Source organism: Macaca thibetana, chromosome 4 (genome assembly GCF_024542745.1).
Source record: "Macaca thibetana thibetana isolate TM-01 chromosome 4, ASM2454274v1, whole genome shotgun sequence".
In the NCBI taxonomy this organism is placed as follows: domain Eukaryota; kingdom Metazoa; phylum Chordata; class Mammalia; order Primates; family Cercopithecidae; genus Macaca; species Macaca thibetana.
In genome coordinates this window covers 80,728,349-80,745,729 of record NC_065581.1, presented here as the reverse complement: position 1 = coordinate 80,745,729, position 17,381 = coordinate 80,728,349, and the positions used below count along the sequence as shown (strand labels likewise).

At 36.6% G+C, this 17,381-nt stretch overlaps 1 protein-coding gene across 20 annotated transcripts in view; it reads left to right on the top strand.

The window, feature by feature from the left end:
* The window catches only part of SNAP91 (synaptosome associated protein 91), a 166,693-nt gene that overhangs the window by 123,499 nt on the left and 25,813 nt on the right, over positions 1-17,381 (top strand). For 9 of the 20 annotated variants that reach the window (XM_050788125.1, XM_050788121.1, XM_050788123.1 and 6 more), the window contains 8 exons: positions 2,353-2,460; positions 3,095-3,361; positions 3,580-3,657; positions 3,822-3,893; positions 4,302-4,385; positions 5,420-5,503; positions 14,173-14,307; positions 15,957-16,106. In XM_050788125.1, coding sequence (XP_050644082.1) covers positions 2,353-2,460; positions 3,095-3,361; positions 3,580-3,657; positions 3,822-3,893; positions 4,302-4,385; positions 5,420-5,503; positions 14,173-14,307; positions 15,957-16,106 — 978 coding nt within the window. The remainder of the gene's footprint in view (positions 1-2,352; positions 2,461-3,094; positions 3,362-3,579; positions 3,658-3,821; positions 3,894-4,301; positions 4,386-5,419; positions 5,504-14,172; positions 14,308-15,956; positions 16,107-17,381) is intronic. The other 11 variants (XM_050788131.1, XM_050788133.1, XM_050788132.1 and 8 more) reach the window with 4 other exon arrangements.

Below are 17,381 nucleotides of genomic sequence, written 5' to 3'. Positions count from 1 at the left end.
ATATCTATTTGATCCCTGGCACTAATGTAACTGATGTTTATTCAATTATAAAGAAGGGAGTAATATAGTAGAATGAGGCATATTTCATAAAAAATGCAGTACAGTGGCTAAACACACAAAGCTCAGTCAGACAGCTCTGAGCCAAATCCTAACTCTGCCATTTTCTTGCTGTGTAACTTTAGTCAAGTCATCAGACTTTTAAAAAATAATAATTTTTAATTGAAAAAGTATATATATATATATATATATATAATGTACAACATGATGTTTTGAAGTATGTATACATTGTGGAATGGCTAAGTTGAGCTAATCAACATATATACATTGCCTCACTTATTGTTTGTGATGAGAACACACACGCTTTGAGCTTTGGTTCTGTTATCTACAGAATGGAGACAGTAGAAACTAAATCACAAGATGGCTACAGAAATTAAATTTAATAATGGCAATGTATATGACTGCTATGTGTTTCTACTCTTTGCAGTATCATTGGCCTCGGTTCCAAATTTTATAGGAATGAAAAAAAAGAAAACAACTAACCTGACTCATGGCAAAATATTTACAGCCCTCCCAAAATCTCTTCATACTTCTCTTATATTCTTCTGCCCCACTCTTAGGGGGTGTGTTGCCCTAAGTCCTCAAGTATAGTATCCTTAACATGGCATTTAGAAAGTATGCCTACCTTATCCCTTGATGTATTCTTCTTTCTTTAGTTTTATTAATTTGGCCTCTCAGCTGACCTGACACTCAAAACATATATTCGTGGCCAGGCATAGTGCCCTCGGCCTGTAATCCCAGTACTTGAGGAGGCTGAGGCCAGAGGATCACTTGAGCCTAGTAGTTCAAAGCTATAGTGAGCTATGATAGTGCTGCTGCACTCCAGCCTGGGCAACAGAGCAAGATTCTGTCTCTAATAATAAATAAGTTGAACATATATTTCCTCAGTATAACCAAGAGGAACAATCAGATCAGATTAATCCATAGGATATGAACAACTGATGTCCTGTTGTCCCTTCTAGGGATATTTGTGATTTGGTAAAGGGCCTTTTAACCCAAGTAAGTGTCTAGTTTAATGTTTATTATTCTGCATAAAACTAGAACTCTGCATTACTAGAGAGTGTTTCATACTCCGTTTGGGACATGCCAGGTCAAACTAAGAAACAAGTATCTTGACAGTAGCATGTCCTAGAGCCTAATATACTAAGTAAATCACCAAGGAAGAGCATATACTGTATAGCACTTCCCAAGTATATATGATAAGTTATTTTCATGACTGAAGGAACAATGTTCCAGGAAACATGGGTAGATATTGCGGAAGACGTATTTGGGGATGGGAAGTTTAGCAGGTAAGTGACAGGTTCTAGGTGGGTGCTGGTCTCACTCTCCAGGGTTTTCTTATCCTAAGCCTGTCATGCTTATCATGGCTTCCTTCCTTCTGTACTTTTGAAACTATAGTATCTCTATGCAAGCTCAAGGACTTTTTACCTTAGCTAACATTGTTTGTTGGTAGAAACACACTGGGAAGCATTTGTACACATCAGCCATTTGTAAATTGGGGATTTATAAACTGCGGCTGCTTGTATGTTAATGATATTCTACTATGAGTAATAATATGCTTATAGTCTTAAAATGTGAAACTCTAGTTTTAATCTGTTGAAAATAGATTATTTTTCGAATAACTAGAAAAATGTAATTGCATTATGGTATCATACCCTATTTTTATCTCTTTATGTCTTTAAAATAAGTTATTGGTTATGTTTGAAAATGCTTTTCAAGGATAGTGAAGATTTAACACTTAGGAATGCTTAGTAAACCTTTCATGTTAACACTGTAATTTTGCCTGTACTAGATTATAAAAAGTCTTAAAACTAGAATTATTTACATTGCCATTGTATATTTAATTTTGTTGGCATTAAAGAAAATATTATGTTTGCTAGAAACTATGAGACAGGGACATTTTAATAACACAGTGAGTCAGTATTACCTGGACATGGAAGTTTAATGTCTTAAATTACATAATAAAAATATTTTTTGTTTTAATTTTTACATCCATTTCTAATGATACATAAAACATGCTTCTCAGAGCCCTTATACAATGAGAATCTCATTACCTTTTGGATCCTATTAGACCTCAGCAGTATCAACACTATATCACTTGCATGTTAACTAACATGAAGGTGTGCAAAGAATAATTGTTTTGTGACCACAAACAGTGCATGAGCCATAAAAATGTGTTTTTAAAAATTCATGTTGTATAAGGGAGCCTTCTTCACAATTTAACTTAGTTCTTTTACTATATTTTCTTCTCTTTTTATTCTTTTAATTTCTATTGTTTTAAAAACTGCACCCAAGATGCCTTTGCAGCTTCTCCTGGGGAGGCCCCTGCAGCATCCGAAGGGGCCGCCGCACCAGCTACCCCAACCCCTGTAGCAGCAGCACTTGATGCATGTTCAGGAAATGGTGGGTTTAAAGTCATTAGCCAGTCTGTTATTTTTCTGTCCTAATGTAAAACCCCCATAGTTAGAAGTGGCCATATGTTTTTCTAATTTTATTTTCTTCTGAGTGTAAAGTGCCATTCATCATAACTGAATAAATAATGCCAGCATTTAAAACATTAAGACAATGAAGTCCATACTTATCAAAATTGACAATTTCTTAAGATTGACAATTTTTGTCAGTGCAAGTATGCTGTCTTAATGTTTTTTTTTTTTCTAATGCTATATTGTACTCTTTTGTAACATTGAGTTCAAATATATTGGCATGTTTTAATGATTTTCAAAGCTACCAGATTGACCAAATTAAGTGAAGATTTGAAGGATAGCAATCTCTGATCCTAGACTGTAGGTTAATCTTACAGCACTTTGCAAAGTGCTTTAGTTTGCTAACTTGTGGTACCTACTAAGTTTCCCCTTTACTTTAGAAAAACATCCTAATCACTAACCCCTGCCAATAGGATAGTAGTTAAATCCAAGGAGCCTCACACCTAGCTAGTGTGTAAATATCTGTGTAGGGTGTCTCTTGCCATAGTTATGACGCTGTCTCTTGTCTCTTTCCTTACTGATGCTGTGTGTGTCTCCACTTTCCTTTCCAAAAGACCCCTTTGCCCCGTCTGAAGGTAGTGCAGAGGCTGCACCTGAGCTGGACCTCTTTGCAATGAAGCCACCTGAGACCAGTGTTCCTGTAGTTACCCCTACAGCTAGCACAGCCCCTCCGGTTCCCGCAACTGCTCCTTCTCCTGCTCCTGCCGTTGCAGCTGCTGCTGCTGCTGCCACTACTGCTGCCACCGCCGCTGCCACCACCACTACCACCACCTCCGCTGCCACCGCCACCACTGCTCCTCCTGCTCTAGATATCTTTGGTGGTAATTTTTTGTTATTGTTGTCGACTTCTTTCCGTCTAGTGGATTGAATTCTGGTCCTTGAGATGTACTGCATGAAGACTGTTTAATTAAATGGTTCTCTAGAAACCATTTGCTGCTTAATTCAGAGTTCTGCAAAGTGCTAATTCAGGACTAGGAAGTGATGCTGTGTCAGGCTTATTGTTCAAGTTGAGTAAAGGCATGTGTGTTCTTGGTCTTAGATTTATTTGAGTCCGCTCCTGAAGTTGCTGCAGCGCCTAAGCCAGATGCTGCTCCTAGCATAGACCTGTTTGGTACAGGTAAAACCAAAGCAACCCTTTTTTTTCACTTTAGTTTCTTAGATGTTTTCCTGATTAAGCTCTTAGTACTCACCTGTGATAATGCATTTGTTAGATTTTTTACTTTGATTTCAGCTTTCTACTACTTACCTCTGCTTGGTTTTGGTTTGTTTCACTTTTGGAAGATGCTTTCTCCTCTCCACCACAAGGGGCCTCTCCTGTGCCTGAGAGTTCTCTCACTGCTGACCTCTTATCCGGTGAGTGCTTTGCCAAGGTCAGGCCTTCAGAGATGTCTTGTGGGAGTAATGCATGGAGAGAAGGATATGACATGAGGGTTTTTCTTGAGTTCTTTTAAATTTAAAATTTATTGGAAAAGAAAAACTCACTCTTGGTACCATCATCAACTGATGAGGGTTAATATTTCAAATCTAAGGCTAGTGAAAATTTTTTTCACACTGAAACTTCTGACCTCAAGGAGTCAAATTTTATTTTGTTCTGGAGAGTGTGTATTTTAAAATCCGTTTGCTTTTCCTTAACTGTTAAGATTGTCTACAGTCTTTCTGCCTGGAGTGAACCATGAAATCCCAAGATGCCATTTGTCAAGGCTCATGGTTTTCTTTTCCCTTGGGTGACATGCACTTTTTCCTGTCTGTGCCTCACTGCAGTGGATGCATTTGCAGCACCATCTCCTGCAACCACTGCCTCGCCAGCAAAGGTGGATTCTTCAGGTGTCATAGACCTTTTTGGGGGTGCGTATTTCTCCTCCATCAACACTTAGGAATCTTTTTTTCTTCAGAATAATTTTTAGATCTATTTTATTATATTTTATCATTTTTTCTTTAGGCTATATAAACTTCTATCTCTTAAATGTAAACTTAAGTTTTTAAGATCATTTTCATTTCTTTGCCATCATCATCTTCATCCTCATCATTTCATCATAATTTTCAGTACATGACCTAACAAAACACATAATTTTTCACTCGATGTTTTCAACTTTTTGTTCATCCTAATGTAGAATTACCTGACTGGAATTTCCTTCTACTGTTCTTCTTTGGTGATCCTGATCTGTTGGCTAAATCAACATCTCTAAGTTCCTAAAAGCCAAATAAACATGACCTATTAATAAATAATTTAGAAATTAAAACAAGCCAGTTAAAACTGAATATATTTCCCTCTGCCTTTATGTGTTATCTGAGGGCAGAAAGATGTACTGAATTAACTCTTGAACTTAAATACCATCCTTAGAAAGCTTAACCCACGTTGAGTACCTCCTGTACATTAAAGCATCGTGGACATTCCATGATGGGTACATGAGGAATACAAAGATGTTACAGTGTCTGATATTTGGGAGCTCAAGACTTGTGTCAAATAAACACTAAACCTTGACATGTAGGTACAAATAATATTGCTGCTCCTTGAATTAAGTCTATTAATTTTTTAAACATTTAATATAATTTTAAATTGAAAAATTCTGTTTTAATACCTTTAGGTAAAAAGTTTAAAACCTTGCTTCTGTTTTGACAGATGACAGGGTTTGGTCCAAAAATTTTATTCTTAAAAAAAAAAAAAAAAAAGAATTCCCTTTACTTGTTAATATTTTAGAACTCTTTTTGAGAGAATACCTCTGTGGGAGCATAATTCAATTCATGTGATCATTTCACACACCCACAAAAGACAAGCACACTGTACACTGTCATGTCACTGCATTTCTCTACATAATACTTAAATTCTTTACTGTACTTACTTTTTACGCTTTCTTACTTTTCTGCTGCACAATGGATAGATGCGTTTGGAAGTAGTGCTTCTGAACCCCAACCTGCATCTCAGGCTGCTTCTAGTTCATCAGCATCGGCAGACCTACTAGCTGGTAATTCAATTAAAATGGTATTTTGTAGAAATTAAATTTGGATATATTTTTATAAGTAACAATTATAAAAATTACATAAATTACAGAGTGCATGTTTTCTTTTTCTTTCAAGACATGAAATTGAGGGAGGGGGCAAAGGATTGAAAAACTGAATATTGGGTACTATGCTTATTACTTGGGTGACAGGATCAATCATACTCCGAACTTCAGCATCACGTAATACATCCATGTAACAAATTTGTACTTGCCTCCCCAAATCTGAAACAAAATTGAAATTATTTTTTAGAAATAATTTTAAAAGACATGAAATTGAAAATTAAGTCATTGTACAATAGAAGTTTGATTAATTCTCAGGGTTTTATGAAATTAGTCTTAAAATTGCAGCTGTATACAAGCCACTTTTGTGGCTTCTTGGATGCTCCAAATCTGCCTTAGTTTCAGTCAACATGTTTCCTTTAGATTATTTAAAAGGTAATATGCTTATGTAACAATTTTTGTCTTGGAATGTCTATGCCCATATTTTTTTAAAGGAATTTGTGGGGAAATGTACCATGATGTTTGAAAATAGGTTTCATAATATATGAATCACTCCACGAGAAACTGTTATAGACTCCTACCATTGGGTCAAAAGTGCTATTACATAGACCACCTTTTTTTTTTTTTTTTTTTTTTTAACAAGCTGATCATTTTTCTATGTGAAAGCACATGGGGTGATCTCAGTTCAACAGGGTCATAGTGTGAAATAGATTGGTACAGTTTGCCTAGGATTACTGCTTGTGGCCCAGGTAGTATATATATGATAAAAGGAAACAGTTCAAGGACTCAAAAATGGTAAAAGCCAAGTATCGGTCTTCCTTGGGAGCAAGACAAAGTTGTGCTTAGTGATAGCCTTGACCTAGAAATTATTATTTTCATAAGCAAAGCATTATGAAAGACCAGTTGCAAGACCACAGTAGTAAGTTTAAGTTCAGATTATTAGTCAAACTCACAAGACATTGTTGGCTTATCTTACTCTGATTTTACTTAGAAGAGTACATAACAGGAAGCACAACAGTAGTATCACAGAGCACTCATTCACTCAGATGCAGATTCTGAGGTCCCTCCACAGTCACCAAAAGGGATGAATTTTGGTCCTAAGGTTGACAAGGGACTGACAAGAGCATAGGTCACATCACCACTGGGAAGCTGCCATGCATGTCTGAAGTCTTACATCTTAAATACTGTGCTAGTGCTAGCCATGTAGACCTTGATAGAGCATATGAATAGTTCCCTTTTTTAGTATGGATATAGCCCATAAAATTACAAGTTATACAATAAACAGTCCTGGCACCAGGTACAGCAAGCTAAGGAACATTTATTCTTGGATTAGTAGTGAGTAATGGCAGATCCTAAAGGATCCTCATCAGCCTTCAGAGTTGTAAGAAGTTTGAGTTGAGGTCAAATCTTTCCTCAGGAAGCTGAAGCAGGTAGTCATAGCCCAGCTGTTAGCCTTTCCTTCCATGGGTAATTCAGACTGGCTATTTAACAGTCTTTCCCAGGGGCAATAGTTCTCTAGTGTCTTTCCCATCCTTTCCAGACTACCTTGATCAAACATGACAGTTTTGTGTGCTGAAACCACTCATACCAGTGACTACCACTAGGTATTTTCCTTAACATTGAAGAACCAGGGACCCACCATGATATTGCTGAGAACTTTGGAAGTTGCAGAGATAATAAGAGGCAGTATACTTAACACAAACCACAGCTGGTTACTTGGTGAAATAAACCACTCGTTTGCCTGGCTTTTCTCCAGGCCTAGATATTCTTATATAAGCTTCAAATTGGCTACAGAAACTTTCAAACTCTTACTAAACCACTAAACTTCATACACATTTTGGGGGTTCAGCAATAAGATTTTAATATGCCACAGAAATAGCATAGTTTTCATAGCTATTTGAGGGATCATGACCTTGTTAACTTTAAAATGAGATTAGCGATTACAAACATTTTGCTTTGAAGTTATAGTTAAGGTTAAAACGGCCCATAAAATCAAATGCTCTGGCCTTTCACAGAAACCTGTGAATTTTTTCTTTCTCTCCTGGGTAACCCATCCCCTGCCACAGATCTCAAATGGGGATTTGAAGCCTACCAGACAGGAGCCTGGCAGAGCGGTCAGCCACTGTTGACCATCTCCAGTGCTGCACAGCCGCACTGTCTACTCCAGGGTCCTCCTGCATTGTGGCCTCTCTATGCCCTCCAAGGCTAGAACCTGAGATATTGTGTTTCCAAAAGAGCCCAGGACACTGGAAACTTGAGCTGAAAGGCCAAAGCCTGTGGGAAAAAGGAGTGTTCCCATTCAATTCCAAGTCAGAGGTCAGTAACAGAGCCAAGAGGTTTGACCCTGGGGTCCATAAGAAGATCTAAAAACACATCTAGAACAAGCCTGAAGGGGTTTGTCACCTGCTGCCAGGTGTAACTGCACATACCTGTGCCACAACTGCACAGCTTGCATGGACAGGTCCAGCAGGGGAAGTGTACAACAAAAGTATGTTAGTTCACTTTACAAAAAATAAAATGATTCAGTTGTGTTGTCCATTTTGAAGTCTTATTAAAATGGGGTAAAAAAGAGGAGAAAATCAGCAATGAAAGTACCCAATATCATCTACATAGGTCTCATTTACTGTACACTTTCCATTTCTTCTACTGCATCTTCTTGTGACTCTTTCAGTGATAGGAAAAGTTATATATTGTGTACACTTTCTTTCTTCTTTTCTATTTAAATAAATTAATATTCAATGTAAATCAGTATAGATGAGTTTTAATGTCTCATTTGCTTTCAAAACAATTCTTGTAATTTAATGTATACATATGTCAGTGCCTGATTTATTTGGCACAATGTAAACTATTATTTCACCTTACATCCTGATATAAGGGCTTTGGCACAGTGTCTCACAATCATAATCCCATCACTTTGGGAGGCCGAGATGGGCAGATCACTTGAAGTCAGGAGTTCGAGCTAGCCTGGCCAACATGCTGAAACCCTAGTCTCTACAAAAAAAAAAAAAAAAAAATCTAGTGTAAGAAATTTTAACTTACTTTTAATTTCTGTAGGGCTTAATTTGGGGGCTAATTTTTCATACTTCCCTGTTTTCTTATAGAAAAAGCTTTCTCACACTTGTTCAAGTATCAAAGCATAAGGAAGTCATGTTCTCACTAAAGAACATCATGGAATATTAATATAATTCTATCCTGCGAACTAGGAGCAGCTTTCCTAGCCAAAAAAAAAAAAAAAAAAAATGAAAAATGAAAAACTTTCTGCTAATAAACACAATATAAAACCACCGTCACATTTATATACGTAACCTAGCTGACAATTGGCTGTTCCTGAGTTTTCACAATTCTCATACATTTTTTGTTTAATGCATATTAAGTAGGACAAATATTTGGGGGCACTGTGTATAGTAATTTGCAGTGAAGCTTAGCATTTGTATTATAGTTGTGTCTGTGTTTATTTGGGGGAAGAATCAGCTAAGTCCAGAGTCTATTGAAACTAAGAGGATTTTTTTTTAAATAAATAAATAAGTGAGCCTAGTCATGATTAACAAGCCCACAAATATGATCAGAATCAGAGAGAAAGAAGAGAGAAACAGATTCTCTAAAATCCTGTGATTGTCTGTTAGTAATAAAACTGTTTTGAGAAAGAATGAAAAAATAATAATATGCAGACACTGTCATGGGAGGTTTAGACTGTTCAAAGGGAACCTTGGTCACTGGACTAAGGACTCTTACCCCATGGCTAAGATTACATTTTTTTGAGGGAATGTATTTACATGTGAATCATAAAGATAAGGCAGTAAATATATGATATAATTAAATGTTAAAATGATTTTAGAGATTTTAAACTAAAAATTAAGAACCATTTTAAAATTGAGGAGAAGGCTTTATTAAAAATTGGTATGTATTTTGAAACTTGAAAACAAAGACTAAGTGGATAGTCTCTTGAAAATGAAACTATCTGTCATAAAAACTATTATTCTTCTTTATTCAAATTCAGTTCTAGAACTGTCAGATAATAGCAATTCCAGAATTAAACAGCACTTGAAATATTGCCTTAGTCGTCTTCTACCCCTTGAGTAAAAATTTTAAGGTGTTTGGTGCATGCAATATAGTGAAATGATAAAAAATTCTGGAGGAGACAACTTCCAATGAGGCCGGACTAGAAAAATCATTCTCAAAATGATGAAGAAAGGGAGTAATGGGGAGAGGGGGAAGCAGAGAGGAGAATCCATAGCAACAATGAGTAATTCTCTCTAAGCCATTGAGATTACTGGTAGGATACAGATATTATCCATATCTCAGGTAGCATCTGAATAAAAACTTGAAAGTTAAGTTTTTAAATAATAAAAGTAAGTATTTCATACAGTGAAGCTTAAAGCTGTCAAACTCTGCTCAAAATATACCAATTGAAAATATATATGTTTGAAAGCTAGAGGCAGATTACTGGATGACAAAGGTAAAAATGGACTGTTAAGGAAGTTAGGTGTGTTGAGGAATATGCCTAATATCTGAGGTTGGCATCAAGCAGGACAACCATATTTTTCCATAATAGACACAATTTTAGGGTGACTGCACCATAAATCTGTACTAGTATAAGAGTATTTCACATCCTATCTTTAGTTGCAAAGACAGGGGACTATATGGTCCAGCCTATGAGGCTCTTTGTAGTTTTGCATTTGTTCTCTTAACCACATTAATTGCTTAAAATGAGTCACAGAAGTCCTTGAACTGAATTTAAAATACAAACATGCCCAGTGTGGAATTAAAAAGTAAAAATTTCCTCTAAAGGGTAAAGGTCTACAGAGGATCAATTCTATCATCCTGTGTGGGAGTGTCTGTAGCAATAGTTTTAAAATTGTACTCTTGCGGCCAGGCACAGTGGCTCACACCTATAATCCCAGCACTTTGGGAGGCCGAGGCAGGTGGATCACGAGGTCAGGAGATTGAGACTGTCCTGGCCAACATGGTGAAACCCCGTCACTACTAAAAATACAAAAACTACCTGGGTGTGGTGGCATGCACCTGTAATCCCAGCTACTTGGGAGGCTGAGGCAGGAGAATGCCTTGAACCCAGGAGGTGGAGATTGCGGTGAGTCGAGATGGTGCTATTGCACTCCAGCCTGGTGACAGACCGAGACAGACATCTCAAAAAAAAAAAAAAAAATTGTACTCTTACAACTGAAACGATATGATGTGTTATATAGACCAAGTAGACTATGCCAGTCAGATTTGTTATATCTGAATCAATAGAACTTCATTAAGTGTCTAGGCTACTCCCCTTTAGAACAATACATTCATAAGACTAATCATTTGTGATTAAAAAGCAGTGTGTCAACAGATGCTTGAGTACCTGAAAACAGTTGGCTCTTCAGTTATAATGTAGGACAGTTCAAATATGACTACAGGACACACAAAAGCCTTACCCTGTTTCCAATTCCATTCCATAGAGCACCTTTCTTTTTGTTTTTATTTTTATTTTTTTAAGCAACAAGGTCACCCTCTGTTGCATAAATTGGAGGGCACTGGTGTGAACATAGCTCACTGCAGCCTTTAGAACTGATGAGCTAAAGCAATCCTCCCACTTCAGCCTCCTGAGCAGCTGGGACTACAGGCATGTGCCATCATGCCCCCTGGCTTTTATATATATATATATATACACACACACACACACATACATATATATATATAATGAGGTCTGCTATATTGACCAGGCTGGTCTCAAACTCCTGGCCTTAAATGATCCTCTGCCACAACCTCTCCCCAAGTGCTGGGATTACTGGCATTAGCCACTGTACCCGTGTAAACATCTTTCTTAATATAAATTAGAACCACATAGAAAGATTAGTTGTTTAGATTTTCCTATTAACTCTATTCCAGGGCCTTAAAACTTTTCAGTTAGTTACCAGGAGGATTTCCTCAAACTCTTCATTAATGTCTGTAATGTTCCTGTTTAGTTCTTCATTATAGCAATTTTTTGACATAATCAGTTGGTCATTTTATATCACCTAATAGCTGTTTAATTATTCTAGGCTTGTGAGGACACTTACTTCATAAGAACCAAGTATAATGGGAAAAAGTCATCCTGCCAGATCTCGAAAATTTTATAAATGTATAGGAAGGTTACCACTACAGCATTTTTTCTGGATGTGGGAAAGAGGCTGTGTGGTACAGTGACAAAGAGTCCAGACTCTGGAGAATTCCTGTGTGGAATCCTGGATCCACCATTTGCCTTCATATAAATTATTTAACATCTCTGACCTCAGCTTTCTCATCTTTGAACTTCATGGGGTTGTTATAAAGATTAGATAAGCTAATGTGTGTTTTAGATTGAACCGTTTAAAACTGCTGGTTTTCTAGGATCAAAACAGTCAAATATCAGTCATTCGTGTCGCTCATATGGTTCACCCTAAAAAAGGAACAGTGCCTGGCACTTGGTGAACCCCAGGCCAATATTGGCTTTACCTTTAATTTTCTTAGAGAAGGCACTATGTTTTTTTCAGTGAACAGCTTTATTGGTTCACCTATAGATGTGATCTTAGCATAAAGTGGAAATAGCACTAAGCAGAGTGTCCTAGGTAAATGCACTCTTTTTCCCCTTTTTGATGAATCTTACCAGTGTGTTAACTTCTCTTTGAGTCATTTCTTCTAGCCATGAGATGACAGGACTGAATCAGATGATCCTGAGGCCCTTTCCAACACTAATCTGCTGTGATTCTAAAATAAATTGTCCTTTCCGTGGCCAAGTTTTAAGAAGTCAAGAGTCAGATTGTCTCTACATTCACCTATAGAAAGAGAATCACAATATAATTTAGGCAACAGTTGCCTAAATTAACCAGACACACTCCAACTTGAGGTGCAGGATAATGTTTCTTGAAAATCAACATTAATACAGCTACCAATCTTCCTAAAATCAAAATGGTCACATTCACAAAAATAATTACTTTTAACCTACCTTTGCTGGGCTAAGCTCTTACTGATTTAGAGAATGTCTTCTCCAGTAAAGAAAGTTACATGATACTTATGCCATTCAAATACTAAAATCACTTAAAGTAGCCATCGTGAACTGTAAAGATCATCTAATAAGTAACTTTTTTTCCAAATTAAAATTTTTTCATACACATATGAGGAAAGCCTAAACCCACATCACTGTCAATTTCTAGGAATAATATAACTTGAACAGCATTGCCACCTTCTTTAGAAAATAGTAGAGAATTTTAGTGGAAATCATTTTCAAAATTATATATTGATTCTATGAAATGTAAACTTAAGAATGTTTTCTGAAACATTGTTTTTGCAAGCAGTTTGTGAAGAAGAGACAATGTGACTGGATTTGAAAGGAATATATACTTAAGCTGTAAAAAGGAATGACTTCTGGTAGTAATAAATTCTTTTATAATAGAACATCATCCAGTGTCTTGTTAAGAAATCACTTCCTTCACAGGTTGTATATTTTTGTTCAGCAGCAATACAGAGTGATCTCTGCTTCTGTTTCTGTTTGTTGATTGAGAGAAATGTTTTGCTTCTAACCATCAAAGGATAAATAGTTAATCTGAGGTTGGATTACTTTACAGTAGTCTTTGATTTGTCCTCACCTTTTATATTCAAAAGTGTCCTTCATTTAATAAGCATTAATTCAGTATTTTAGGCACTATGCAGGATATTAGTGGAAAAAACATGAAAAGAAGACACAGTTCCTGGCCTCATAAAGCCATCTTGGGGTTGGAGTCAGGGCAGTGGGGATAAATACATGTAATGAGAGTAGCATGGGGCCATGTACCAAGTGCTGAGAATACTCGGCATGTATATGGGGATGTGGGTGGGGTGCAGCTGGTAGTGGGTAGCAGTGTGAGGGCAAGGAATTCCTCCCATAGCAGGCATCTGACACTGCTAGTGGTGGATCACAGCTGCAGCCTGCCTTGCTGCAGGGGCCAGTGGGTAGAGACAGAAGGACCTGATCACTATCCAAAGGAATTCAAATTATATGAATTGAAAAACTGTGGGAAGCTGATAGGAGATTTTGGAGAAGTAACTTTGTCAACATTTTCCACTTGGAAAGATCACTCTGGCTGCACTGTGGAGACTAGATTGGAGGAGATCTAGACTAGAGACAGGATTGCATCCCACTCTATGACTGTTCATGAATCCAGAGAGCAGTGTTGTAGGGATCTGCACTGGTGGTAACAGCAGTGGGGCTAGAACATGTATGATAGATGTTAAAGATTTGATGTGTATTTTTATGATTTGTATTTGCATTTTATTATAATTTGCAGTAAACATTTTCTGAAACCAGATATTATGATTTGAAGAAACATAAAATTTCAGTATCTGAATTTTAACCCTAGTGATACCTTCTTTGTTTTATATACTCCATATAGATTTACTTGCTATAGTTTCCTCTTAATAAGGGTATACTTGTGTGCTATCTTATTTCTAATTAAATCTCTCATTAATGCATATCAGATATCAAAATATTATGCTTGAACAACTTTTTAGAGCTACTCTGTTTCACTCACTGCTAATCAACATGCAATCAATTCCTTTTCACTTTTCTGTAACTTTTTAAATTCTGTTTTATGGTCTTTACCCACCTTTATGTTATTTCTGCTTATGTTTTTTTGGAACATTTTTTTCAGGATTTGGGGGTTCTTTCATGGCCCCTTCCCCATCTCCAGTGACTCCAGCTCAGAATAACCTGCTACAGCCCAATTTTGAGGCAGCTTTTGGGACAACGCCTTCAACTTCCAGCAGCAGCTCCTTTGATCCATCAGGTGAGGCAGTGACTTTCAAACATTCTTTTCATGTGTCCTGGTAATAATAATAATAATAATAAACACTACCTAAGGTTAGTATGCTATCAGGAAATTTACAACAAGCAAATATTGAGTGATAATTTGGTTTATAAAACATTAATAAATCTCTCATTCAGTAACTTAAATTAAAATTTACAGTACATATTGGTATCCATAAGAATAACCTGCAATCCTTTCTCTGTTTCTGTTTATTTTTAGCAGAAATCTAACTTAATCTGCACACTATCTATTTGCCTGAGCTTACATGCACATGGTTTAGAGCTGGTTAAAGAAAAACAAATACTTTGTACTAAATCTTTGTACAGTGTTTGAATATGTGAACACTCCCACTGCTGTTGCTTACATCCTCTGAAGCCTGCATGGCCCTCAGTTTTATGAAGTTGAGACACAAATAGTATTCTTTGCCTGCCTTTAACCTTTCATCACTGCTGTCATTTTGTTTGTATTCTCTTCCATTCTACTCTTCCCATGCTGGGTCCTTACTACAAATTTTCAATTGGTGAGTTTTCGGCAATTAAATGTGTTTCAGAAACACCCCAAATAAATCCTCTGCCTGACAATTTGGTTGCTTCTATTGCCAGTGCCTAGTTGAATGCTGTCCTTTTTCACTTTAAAATTATTGTATAGTAGTTGTTGTGGTAGATATGCATAGTTTTTGATAAAATTTTATAACTACAAAGTTTTTGACATAGATAACATATTAGCAATGTCTTATGCAAATGCTATGTGTCTGCATTTTGAATGGACTTTCTGTATTCTAGGAACTGAACAATTAGTAACTTATTTGGTGATCAGGAGCCATCAATGATGCATTTGATCCCTGATATTTAAAATAGTATTTAATTTACTTATGCCCTTAGAGTTACAACCAGAAATGATTGCTCTAATTAGAGAAAAAAAAATCAAAATTATTACTTCTAAAATGTGATCAACTTTTTCAGATGCCTATTACTAGATGCTGACTGTTATATCAGATGTTTTGTTTCCTAATTTCGTAGGAAACTAAGAGATGCATTATTTTCTCATTTAAGAATTATTTTTAAAGTAAACATTTTAGGTTTTCAGAGTAAATTATTTAGACTTCGCCATAAAGCACATTAGAAGTCTTTTTGCTGTTTTCTTGAATAAGAGCAACAATGGCAATATTGAGTGCCCATATAAAGCAAGCATTATAATAAACACATGACATATATCACCTAATTTAATATTTATAACAAAGCCATGTATTGGTCATACTCTCCCCATTTACAGATGAGAAAACTAAAAAGCTCAGAGAGTAATTTTCTTAAAGTCATATAGCCAGTGAGGCATGCAGCTGAATTGAAGCCCAGTTCTGGCTGCAAAGTCTGTGTTCATTCCTATACATTATACAGATTTTTTTCCATCCTTGTTCATGTTCATTAGTATTTTCATACTTTATGAGCAGACATATGTCGACATGTTCTTCTTGGTGTTACAGTCATGGAAAGTGTGAATTACATGCCTTCTTTTATAAGATTGTGTATTCACTTGTTTCCATAGTTTATCGAAAGACAGTTTTGCTTTAATTTTGCATATGAGCTTTTTTTGTTTTCAATTATTCTGAACCTAGTCCATTTGATTTCCAGTGTTTGATGGTCTAGGTGATCTTTTGATGCCAACCATGGCACCAGCTGGGCAGCCTGCACCTGTCTCAATGGTACCACCCAGTCCTGCTATAGCAGCCAGCAAAGCACTTGGAAGTGATCTTGATTCTTCTCTTGCCAGCTTAGTAGGCAGTGAGTAATCTAGTTTTTTTTTTGTTTTTTTTTTTAACTGAAGCATATGTGAATTGTTTTTTGTCTCTCTCTCTCTCTCTCTCTCTCTCTCTCATCTCATATGTTTTGTTTCTGGAGTCTCTTACGGGTGAGTATAGCAGGGAGGGAATAGAAATACTTAGTGCTTTACCCAGTGCAGGTCCTTGGAAGGCAAACAGTTCCTATACCATTGGCTCATGAGCAATACCCATGTCATTGTAATCTAAAGTATTAAAGGTATAATTAGGGAGCATATACAAGTATGAAACCAAGTGTATTATGTGTAAGAAGCACTTAACTTTCCATTTCATTTGGAAATAAGAACATAGAGAACTTACATGAAGCACAGTATCTTTATAAATTGAGTATCCAACTGAGTTTCAGTCATTTGTTCAACAAATATTTATTGAGTACCAAGCATTATTCCAGGCTCTAGAGATAAACCAGTAAGCAAAACAGATAAAAATGTCTGTACTTATGGCACTTGGGAAGGGCAGACACAAACTTTAAAATAAATAAATTGTATAGCATGTTAGATCATAAGTTCCATGGAGAAAAACGGAACAGACAAAGGAGAGCTGGGAGTGCTGCAGGGTAGGAGTTAAAGCAAGCCTCAATAAGAAGGTAAAATTTGAGCAAAGATTTTGAAGGTAAAGGGGTAAACTAAAGATGATCTAAAGAAGGACATCTGCAGGAAAATGAAATAGTCAGTGCAAAGGCTTTGAGGCAGAAATTTGCCTGGCAGATTCAAGGGACATCCAGGAGTTGAGTGACTGGAGCTGAGTCGGTGAAGGAGAGAGTCCTAGGGAGGAGGGCAGCTATTATAAAGATCGACCTTTGCTCCTAATTCTGAATTTTGTATTCATGTGAATGGGTTTACCACTGTAGATATGTAATATTCAAGGCAGTATCAAAAGTTTAGCAGATCACTGATACAGACTTCTTTACCTGTGAATTTCCCTGTGGACATACATTTTGTTTTCCATTCCTTCCCTGTGGTTTTAGCAACCATGAAAATACTTTTATAACACCCAGGGAGAGGTTTTTTGAATATTTCCTCCTACACTAAAATTTCATCTCACTAAGTGATTGTTTTTTCTGCATACTATAATGTATCCCCTTTCAGAAATAAAGGACTCATACCTCCAGCTGCTGAGAGTGCTACCAACACACAGCCCTCAGCTGTCAACCACCTTTGAGAATGATCCCAGCTGAAAGAAGCTAACCTGCTAGAGTGATGGCCAAACAATCTTGAAA